Here is an 11,122-nt window from a genome sequence, read left to right as displayed (position 1 = left end):
CCTGCCCTGCTGTGGAAAAACACATGCAGCTACAATAACAGGGGACTTAAGCTGTGGATCTGCTTTTAAATGTCATCACTCAAGGCAAGCAGACACTACTTAAAGACACACCCTCAAGTGGGTAACCCTGATGTAATGGAAATTTAAACCCTTGCTGTGCTGGGCTGATGACCTAAACCAAACCATAAGTACTTCATAAGTACTTTCAAAGATTTTGCACTTTCACGCAGAAGACCTTGACTCATTTTGACCAAAAGAAAGCTAAAGATGGTCTCATGAAATTAGATCAAATGTTTGTGGCAATTAAGACCTCACAAATTCACATTTAGGACTACTATTTAATTTTATGGCTTAATATTTAGAAAATGGAATTTATTACACTTCAAGACTTCATAGGGTCCTGCAGACACCCTGCATATACCGTCACCTTCACAGTAACCACATCTCACCCCAAGTAGTGCTATTAGTAATAGTATCCTAAAAGTCACTGAGAAACTTTAGGTTGGTTTATAAGTTGTCACCCATCTGTATGTGAAGCACTTCACAATGTTTGATAACTGTGGCACCGAGCACACCATGCCACTATCAAAAATGAGATTTGAACTGCATAATAAGTTTAATTATTAATTTGTTCATTCATTATCCGAAACTGCTTACACCTATTCAGGGTTGCAGGGGGCTGATCCCAGCTGACACTGGGCGAGAGGCGCGACATGGGGTAATGAAATATTTCAATTACTATGATTATGATTATTATTATTAGTAGTAGTAGTAGTATTAACAATAACTCATTGTTAATGAACTAGTGGGGCAGACTGTTGTAACTGACTGTAGCACCTGTTGGTCCGTCCTCTACATCAGAGTCCTCAGCGTGGCTTCCTTCTTCCTCATTCTGCCCTGTTAAGATGATTAGATAAATGTATTAAAAGAAGATGTGTCTGTATGAAGGCAACAACCTCTGCAGAAAAACTACTACACTTTGACATCAAGGTCAGCACAGCATCAGGTCTCCCTACATAAACATGCATATAAAATAATACTTTCATAATTTGTTTTTCACACATGAAGTAAAATGACAGATCAATACTGAATGATTAAAAACAAAAGAAATGGACAACTGCTCACCTTCATCTTGTCCATAGAGGAGCATGCTCAGCACTACAATAAAGATAAAAACTTCATTGGACAACAACTGTGGCAACTATAGCTTATCAGTCAACAGTATTACGCATTTCTGTGATGATGTTCTTTAAGTCTGTAAAGAGGTGAGAAACTCCTAATATCAAATATATAAAATACCCAATGAAACCAATTCAAAAGCTATAACTGTAACAATACCTTAAGACTATATATGGTACATGCATTATGCAAATATGTGTGTAAAAAGCTAGTACAGTTATAAATCCAACAGCGTTGCAGTCTAAATAAAAACATGAGTCTGCCTCTGAAAGTCACAAAATTGAAAAGTTGCTGATGTACTCACAGAATAACGCCAGCACACAGAGCAAAGTGTGCCCCATCTTCACCTCCAGCGCTGACACACTCTGCTGCGCTGCTTGTCAGAAATTCAAATACTTTGTATTAATAGTGATGCAACGGAAAATGAGAAGAGAGAAGTATCCTTTCATGTGAACATGACAGCAAACTTTTTCTCTAACTTCTCTCAGTGTGGCCTGTCTGTTCTTACTTCCCTTTCACACAAAGCCAAGACAACTGCAGGGCTTTGACCACAGCATACATGTTTGCACTTCCTGCCCACAGGTGAAAATGTATTAGCTTGTTTCATCTGCAAAGGTTTGTGCATGGTGCCTAAAATCATTAAATTAAAAATTGGTATAAACAATAATCAATTATTCCACATCCCTGCAACATAAGACCATTTAATTTAACCCTATAACATCATACACCTTACATTTTATTGTGTTTATTTAGTGTATGTTGTGGACATATACTGCCTCTATTGTGATGAGGTTTGTGTTGTGTGCTGGGGAAACTGCGGTTGGTTGGCAACAAGGGTTGGTTGGCTTACAGCTATTTCCTGGTGCTTGGACGTTCTCAGAAACAAAAATGTTACACTGACTTGTTTGCTTGCCCTGCAGTCATCTACTATGATAAAACATCTGAAAGGCACTAACTTTTCTGGTGCAGGTAACATTTCAGTTTTGTAGTTTCAAAAATAAAAAGTGACTAAACGGTTTAGATGAAAATATTGGAAATGTGTTACTTCTAGTTAATAGACAAAGGAATCAGCTACATTTTCATATAACATTATATATCATTTCTTGTAACTACAGCATTCTGCAGGCTGTTCTCATGTACTGTTTGTACGTATAGCTACGTAAAGTAATGCCCCAAAATATGTATATAATCCACGTCAACATGAGCCAGTAGTTTGTGCATAAACCATGTATTGATAAACCCTGCGATCATGTGACCGATGTGCTGACAGAGGTAAAGAAGGAAGTATGCCCATGAGGAGGAAGGTCGGAGTCGTGGATGGGTGACAAAACTCTTTACCCCAGGAGACCGGTGTTTGGAACCGTGTGACCGCAAGTAACCTTTGAGTCATTGTACGGGACGTCGTCACCATGTTTCTTTTCCTAAACCTTACCTCAGTAACTTTACTTGCCTAAACCTAACCTGAGCAACTTTACCTTAATTACATATTTTATGGGATGCCAATTCGTTTTGTAAGATATCACACGGCCGTTGTATGAGGATACGTTGCATTCTAACAGAGTGCTAACCAACCCCATGATGGGGCTCGTTTAATTTTAATCACAAATCACCTAACTTTAGAAAACCTTTGTGTACATTAAAACTTATTTATTCATAACCGAGACCTTTACCTTTCATTTGCTGCTGGTTAGAACATTCTAACAGAAATTGTGCCAGAAAAATACGGCAGAGTGAAAAGTGTTGCAACCAATCAGCCGTCTCCCTTTAATACTGTATGTATCCATGTACGATTATTGTGTGTAGGTTTGTACAGTACATCCTGTAAGTGTGTGTTTTATACTGTCCACATTGAATTTCGTTTAAAAAATTCTACTACCCAATATAACAAGGTTGAGACCTTTTTTTTATTATGTATTAGAATTGTATTGTCAGTGTGAGCCCTGAATAACAAATATGTCACCTTCTTAGCACTTACAAACGCTTTAACAATTAGGGTGATGATATAATAGATTAGAATTGAAGAGGGCACCCATGGAAATGGACAAAGTATAGACCGAATCACCATGATGAACACCTCCGGGTGGACAACTGGTTTTGAATTGCCGAGATATATGAAATCATAAACTTGTTTATTTCTGTCATCAGTTTAAGCCATAACTGTAATGTTTCAAGATATGTAGTTTAACACGGTGGTCTCACCTATCTGACGATTTTGCTGTACTTATTTTATGTACTGTGTTGCTTTGCTAGCAACTTGATAAGCAAAATCCACCTGTACCTCATTAGTTCCGTAGTTTTAAATGTTGTCCTTCAAGCCGTTCTTGTTTTGTTGCCTAATGCACTTACACAGTGTGGATCTAAAACAAAACCACAACAAACAAATTAAAATTTTCCAACCTTTAATTTGAGACCCCTTCAATGTTAGCTCATGTTGCTAATATAACATTAGATAATACATGCATAAAGGGGAAAACTGATCAAATAAAACACTGAATCAAACCGTTGCGTGGGTTTTGTTTCATTGTGCTTTAAAGATTACAACTAAAGTCTGAGAAAACACAAACCAAGCCAACATTTCTTAACAAGCATGAAAAAAACTGTTTCCAGTTCCTCTTCACACATTAAGACATGTTGCCGTAGAAACAATAATCAGTCAATGTCATCACCACATTCACACCAGAGCTTATATGTTTGTACACTGAAAATGAAGAGGGGTCACATACAATAAGGTTTTTGTGGCAGAAATTTAGTCAAGCAGTGCATTAGTGGTAAATAATATAGTAACTAAGGCACAATTTTTAACAGAATATTTTGAAAACAATGACCACTGATGGTGACATGAGGAAGTGTGCAGTCAATGGTTTTCAATCGGAAACATCAGAAGAAGATAACAGGCAACGCCAGAGGGCTGAGTCTGAGAAAATCACAAAGGTTCCCACTCTGTTCTGCATTAATTATTAATACAGCAGGTCCAAGTAAAAACAATGGGGTCATTCATTTTCAGTAAAGAGATGGTACAGAAAGGCCTGCAGCTTGCTAACTTGCTCAGAACAATCAGTCCCATACATTAGTACAGTGCTAAGGATGTGACCCCTGAGCAGTCAATCGTGTGTGCTGGAACACAACGCTGCCAGAAATTAAATCTTGAGTTTAATTTAAGTATGTTCAAGAAGTTTTTGTTGAGTACTCAAGCTTTTTGAGAATGTGGCTCATTAGTCTCATTGACATAGCATCCTGAGACATAACTACCTCCAACAGTCCCAGACTTACAAAGGAGCACTGACCTTGTGTAGGTATCAATTAAGGTAATTTGGCACCCCCATGTGGTCATTTATAGGTACTCCTATTTTAACTGCACAGTGATTGGGGTCTGTCAAGTAAAACAATAACACATCCTCACCAACAAATCAGACAAACTTTGGTAGCCTCAGTAAGTGCAATACAGTGTCTCCTCTTACATCTCCATACATGAAGTGTATTGTTGTGTGTGTCAGCCCATTAACAAAATAGGAATCCTGTACAGTATATTCAACTTTTGAAATCACACAAGATGCTAAAATACAAGGCCTTCAATGTAATAGCCTTATATGAATCAGCACAGATGCATCTCTAGTCTGATTTTCATTGAGTCCTGGTTGAGTTATGCATGTCTGAAACATTTGTGGCAAACTCTCTGTTCAGCTGAAGGTCTGTAGCATACAGCTGCTGCAGTTGATAACACTGGACCTTACACAGCCCTTTCAGGATTGTTGCGATGACGCAACCAAAACATTTCATGCAAATTCAACCAATCACTGAGAATTCTGTGTAACCTTGCAATTTTCTCCAATCACTGCAACTTTTCCGCAAATTTTCCCAATCATTGTAGCTCTCTGTGAGTTTTACCAATCATAGCAGTGCCCTGCACATCGTCACCAAACTCATTTCCTTCTTTCCAGTTGAGCAGATGCACACGTGCAACATCTCACATTTCTAGCACATATTACTGCTAAAGCAGTTTTAGTCTCTAAAGCTAGTTTCCCCTCCATTACAACTGTATGGGGGGTGAATTTTTTTTATAACTCACTGGATTATATTTTGTTAAGGCACAAAGTTATAAATATTTAAGGGTGGAGCCGTTTGAGTGACAGGCTGTCTGCTGATAGTGTCTTTAGCTTCTCAGTCACAGCTGCAAACTTCTGAAAGGTAAAATATGTGATACTACACCTGCTGGTATCTCATCATGATACTTTTGTTTGTTCTGTCTCTGATATCTGCCTTCATCTCAATACAATACAGATGAACTGAATTTGAAAAACGTGAACAGTTTGGAACTTATTTTAACCAAAGAAATAGTTCCTGAAAATCAATACCAAGTCCACTTTAAGGCTTTTGCCAAGATAGTGTCAGGAGGCTACTGTGGGATGTGTTTATCCAGTTCAGATGTCCAGTAAAAAAGAATTGAAGAAAATTTGAAAAAAAAACTAAAAATACAACTAGCAGCTTACTCCTGAAAAAATAAACTTTATTGAAGCATAGAATACAAAAATAATTAAAAACTAAAAATATCAAATTCAATCAGGTGAAAATAAAATATGCACAGTAGTTATAAATATATTTTTAAGACAGAGGAAAACATGTACATGTAATAGGATATGTTGTCTGATAGCAGATTATTACATACTGTATATTAAAGTAGTTTGTAATGTCCATCCTGGATCTATCTTATCTAACGCTATAAAAGATGCTGACTTTAAAGCTGCACCAGCAGCTAGTGATGGCCAAATGAAGCCTCATGAACCATTTTCTTTACTTTCTCTCCCCACCAGATGGCACTCTTGGTTTAAAGATAAAGGCTGATGGACTTACAGTGAAGTGTGCTTTCAAGCTTTTGTTGAACAGACATCGCCATCTGGTGGCTTCAGAAAATAAAAACAGTGCTTCATGAGGCCTCATTTGGCCATCACTGCCAGCAGCTGGTAACTAAAGCTCAAATATACTTATGCTGCTCTTTGGAATAACTTGGATTCAAAGTTACCTACAAAAAATAAATGACAAAATGACTGTACAAAATAAAGATAATGCAGTGCATTAATATTAAATGAGAATAAGCATCAATAGTCTTGTGCTCGTGCTCGGACTAATTAAATCCACAAGTTAAGCACAGACGCTTCCAGTCGCCTCTCTGTCAGCGTGTTGGTGGTGCTTTTTGTGGTTAACTTTGGACGATGATGGCGTGTGGCTGCGAGTCTCTCATCAGGATGATCATCGATTCAGCATTCTGTAAACTCTCCTCTGCTACCTAGCTGCTAGCTGCTAGCTAGCCAGGTCAAGGTTCTCAAATGTAAACATCAGTAAACATCGAGGAAAAGATGGAGAAGAATGAGCACCAGCTGAACTAGCATCCTGCTAGCCATTGTACAGATGTTGGAAATAAACTGGACGACCTCTGTGCCGCATCAGTTTTCAACAGGATATCAGGATGTTCACTGTAACTTGGCCAGTGCCATTTCACCAGGTGACTCTGTCTCTATATGCAAAGTCTGACAGAGCGGAGGAGAAGAAAAGGAGGACAAGGACTGGTGTGTTGTTCAATCCCATGTGACAAATACATTTTGAATTGAATAACTGGAAGAGAAGCAAAACAACAAAACAAATCATTATTCAAGATGTAAGGACGCTTTCTGACATGTTAATCTGACTTATAATCATTTAATGATCTGCAGAATGAATCATTTCAGTGTGCACATCATGTGGTGCATTATTACCAAGAGCTGTTCCTGGTTTAACTTCAGAGAGAAGTTCCATCAGTTGCTGATGCAGTTGATTTTCCTATGAATGAAGAAGTTCAGTTTAATTAATAATATATATACTGTATATAGTGTCATAATTATATTAAGTTTCAACAGAATTTAAGTATGCATATAAACTTTATAAAGGATCACTTCAGCATTTTTCAACCTGGACCCTGTTTGCCTGTGTAAATTGGTCACTGATGTGACAACAATTTTTGAAACCTGGGGCAACTGAACACCATCACTGTATGTCCTTTAAAAGTGGTTATGGATATTGAAAATCTTTTAGACAACACTAAAAAAAATTCTATTAACTACTGTGGTTAATATACTCTCTCCAAATCTCACTCATGTTTCCACTGTCGTCTCACTGCAACGAGTGACATCTTGTGATATTTCATAAAGAGACTTCTTCTTAATGAGGCAATGACAAACAGACCAGTAGAAGTGAAAGGTAAAGAGACACTTAAACCACTTAAAGTAACAATCTGAGCCGCTCTGTGGCAAAAATAACCACTATAATAGACACAGACATACAGTGACTGTGTTCATTTGACAGAAATTTGATGATGTTCACACAGGAATATAAAATTGATATACAAGATGGAATTATGATATATTACCTTTATTTAAAAGGCTTTTTTTCTTTGTAAAAGGCTATATTAAAATTTGTTGCATAATTTTGTATGATTGAACATGTGCTCATTCACAGGCAGTGTAATGGAAGGCTTAATTACTAAAACAGTTCAGTTATTTTTTATAGTGTAGATTTCTGTGAGCTGCTGACCTGTTGTCACCTCCAGTATAATGATAGGACACATTTCAATACAAACTTTGAGCATGACTGTTGTAAATGACTGACCTGCAGTTCCTATATTCACATCAGAGTAAAGACAACTCTCCTCTGGTTCATGGTGTTTCCCTGTTAAGATGATCACATTAATCCTTTAAATAAAATATTTCACTTCAGGACAAAACAAACTATTTTCTATTGTTCTATGTATTTGGAGTACTCACCCGTCTTTCCAGTGTTTTTAAGTTCAATCAATGAATAGTTGACATCCTGGGATTCAGCTGTATCTGAAAAATACATTATTTTAGTTACAGGATTCTCCATCAGTCACTCATAATTAATCCCCTAAAAAAAGCCATTTCCAGCAAGAGCGATGCAAAAATCCACATGACAGCTATTCACACCAGGCTGGTGTGAATTATTCACATTGCCGTGTTCCATTTCATCTAACAAGCAATCCACTGTCCATGAACAAACATGAGTACCTTGTTCCTCTGGGGGGATTAGCCCTCACTAACATCCAAACATCACTGCTGCATGGAACACTATATAATCCCAACCAGGGAAGGAGGACTGTTTGCTTCAGTTTGTTTCAGGCAGTGACCTACATAACAAACTAAGAGTAAAGTAAGAAGACATTCTCTATTTTGGCAGCAAGCGAGCTCTGACCTGAAGGTATGACATCATTTGGAACAAAGGATTTCATTGGTCAAACATTTATTTTCACAGGCAAATTTCCGCTGAGATCTGTCTGAATATTTTTTGTCCCCACACAAAGGTTACATAAATCAGTTTTTATAAATTTCAATGCAAATTGTAATGCTCACTATACAAGGCTGTCAAGACTTAATTCTAGTAAGTGTCACTTGCCTTGTGTGACGTTATTTCATCTAAAATCAAGAATTCTGATTCAAATCTCATTTAAGTTATTTGACTTGTTATCAGTGAAAAATCAGTTATTGCACTGGCAGCAAAATTTTAGGTAAAAGACAGCTCATATCTAAAATGTTTACACCTAAATGTGATAGGGCATTGTTGCAGTGCATGTTAATAAAATATGTATATACTGTGCCATTATCAGTGTCGTCTGAGCCTTTAATTGATTCATAGAGACGAGCGTCACCTACACAGAAGTGAAAATCAAGTTGAAGTCAAGTTACTATTTTAATTACATGTTACGATAATTAAACATCCTGAGATGTTTTTAAACTGTTTCTTCACAACATGTGTAACAAAGCAAGATGTGTCCTTACCACAGAGAGAGAGGAATCTTCATTCTGTTGAGCCTCATTCTGGTTGACCATGTGACTTGTAGCAGAGCCGACTGGTGCTCTCAGAGTGGACTGGCCTACAACATGCAGATAATAAATTTACAGAGGAACATGGCATGTATTTCCTGTTATAATCAAATAAGATAATGTTGTACCAACCTGATAAAGCATGAATCTGTAAATAAAGACATTTGTTGTATTTTAAGTTGTCATACTGCCATTCTGTCATGAGATCACACAACCCAATCACAAGAAAATATGTTGGCGTTGTTGGAATCTGTTACATCTGTATGTTATTATGTGGCGGATATGTTGGAACTTTACGTTTCTTACAACGCTGTGGTGAATGTGTGGTTTTGTTCAGGCACACAACCCAAAAGGTTATGCTAGTAACAGATCAGGTTTGGCTCAAAACACCCATGTTCTGTGGAACAAATGCTGTTCGACACAGGACTACTGGTTGCTAAAAAAAGTACTGTGGCACAGGAGCTGCTGGAAACATGGCCTTGGGACACCAAAAAAAACACCCAGGTTTAATGGCACAAAAACTGCTGGAAACGCGGCCACCGGTCACTAAAAAAAACAAGTGTTGTTGGTATTTGTTCATCTTTAACAGTGGTGTAATGCGTTGCAACCGTCTGTCATCGGTGTGACATCCACCATCCCCTCCACCTCCCAATGACAAGGCCAGCTCATACACCATGTCACTTTAGAAATGTTAATTTGATTAATGTGCAACATACAAATGCAATGTATCCGAGGTTTGCAGAAATGTACAATGCCAACATTTCCTTCTGGCGACTGGGCTGGATCAGAACACATCTGTGTATTTGAACAGTTCAACCATAACTCATGTAATAAAGGTCTCACCTTTGGACGGTGTGAAGCAATACAAGAGGGGCAGAAGAATAACGAGTACAATTCCAAAAACCAGCCGGATAATCATCAGTACAGGAAATGAGGAGCTTTCAGGCCTGGAGGCTCCTGTAATAAATAAAAACTGTTAATAAATGTAAACAGCAGTTTTGTTTCACTGAATTTAACACATTTTTCATAAAGATAAGTCACATCAAGCAAGAAACAATAAAAATGTCCAAATACAGTGTGAACTGAGCCATCCCCAATAACTCAAGACTGTCACAACATCTGATGCAGACTTTCTCCAGCTCACAAAGAACTGAATCCAACAGGTGGAATCACCTCAAAGTATTGACATATGACATAAAAGAAATTGCAGCACTTGTTTTACTCCTACTCACCCTTAACTGACATCCAACTCTGTGCTGACACTTTTTGTGAGTATTCACACTTGTAAAAGCCTTCATCTGACTTTGACACTGCAGAGATATTTAGCTCCCTTCTGGTGTCATTTTGAATGAGTTTGTCATTTTGATAGAAAAACACCTTGGAAGCAAATGTTTGGCTTCTTATTCTGCAGCTAAGACTAACAGAATCTCCCTCGGTCACAGGACGGACAGGGCTCACCAGGATAATATCTTTACCTGTAAAACAGACACAGGATGAGGTTAAACAACAGGTGTCTACAAGATGCTACAAACTACACAGTGCTTTAATGACCACTGGCATAAAAACTTAAAGCCCCCTGCAGTGTATTTTGGCATTTTTATATTTCATATTTTTCTCAGTAATTTCCTGACAATGTTGATTAGCCACAGTGTTCACCAAATGTTTTTTGACAAATAAATTTGTGTTGAAAACAGGTACATGAAGTATAACTATATCAGAAGCTGCAAGTCATCCTCAAAGCTCCAGTTAACGACAATTATAGCCTAAGTTATACCTCTCTGTGTAGGTGTGGCTGTTTGTCAATCTGTCTATCGGTTTGTCTTTCTAGTTGTTAGCTTACTTAGTTAGGTGTAACGTTAGCTAGCCTAACTTGCTGCATCAGGTAACTGAGTGTGAGTAGTATGGTATTATGACATTAAGTACTTTTTTTTATCTTTTAAGTGCACGTGTCTCTCTCTAAATTCGGCCCTCTAGGGGTCTGTGAATGTAGCGCAGGAGGATTCCTCCATGACTTCTTTTCTTCCTCAGCAGCACAGTGTGAGTCGCAGGCTGGATAACTGATCAATCCTTTGGTTCAG

The 11,122-nt window shown here is 37.8% G+C and overlaps 2 protein-coding genes and 1 long non-coding RNA gene across 7 annotated transcripts in view; 1 reads left to right on the top strand and 2 right to left on the bottom strand.

Annotated features, from left to right (window-relative positions):
* LOC125884319 (uncharacterized) overlaps positions 1–1,624 on the bottom strand; it is a 268,232-nt gene extending 266,608 nt beyond the window's left edge. Inside the window, exons 1-3 of the mRNA XM_049569217.1 lie at positions 1,484–1,624; positions 1,126–1,158; positions 838–897 (exon numbers count right to left, since the gene is read on the bottom strand). Of these exons, the coding sequence (XP_049425174.1) occupies positions 838–897; positions 1,126–1,158; positions 1,484–1,520 (130 nt within the window). The 5' untranslated portion in view covers positions 1,521–1,624. The remainder of the gene's footprint in view (positions 1–837; positions 898–1,125; positions 1,159–1,483) is intronic.
* A 2,781-nt stretch (positions 1,625–4,405) lies between these two features.
* LOC125884298 (uncharacterized) overlaps positions 4,406–11,122 on the top strand; it is a 50,703-nt gene continuing 43,986 nt past the window's right edge. Inside the window, exon 1 of the long non-coding RNA XR_007448682.1 lies at positions 4,406–4,516. This is a non-coding gene — a long non-coding RNA (uncharacterized LOC125884298). The remainder of the gene's footprint in view (positions 4,517–11,122) is intronic.
* Positions 5,430–11,122, bottom strand: part of LOC125884293 (Fc receptor-like protein 5) — a 39,222-nt gene continuing 33,529 nt past the window's right edge. The window contains exons 12-15 of one of the 5 annotated variants that reach the window (XM_049569194.1): positions 7,971–8,033; positions 7,816–7,875; positions 6,927–6,990; positions 5,430–6,786 (exon numbers count right to left, since the gene is read on the bottom strand). In XM_049569194.1, the coding sequence (XP_049425151.1) occupies positions 6,950–6,990; positions 7,816–7,875; positions 7,971–8,033 (164 nt within the window). In that variant the 3' untranslated portion in view covers positions 5,430–6,786; positions 6,927–6,949. The other 4 variants (XM_049569192.1, XR_007448677.1, XR_007448679.1 and 1 more) reach the window with 4 other exon arrangements.

Source organism: Epinephelus fuscoguttatus, linkage group LG23 (assembly GCF_011397635.1).
Source record: "Epinephelus fuscoguttatus linkage group LG23, E.fuscoguttatus.final_Chr_v1".
Taxonomy (NCBI): Eukaryota; Metazoa; Chordata; class Actinopteri; order Perciformes; family Serranidae; genus Epinephelus; species Epinephelus fuscoguttatus.
The sequence above is the reverse complement of the archived record's forward strand: the minus strand, read 5'-3'. Positions and strand labels throughout refer to the sequence as shown.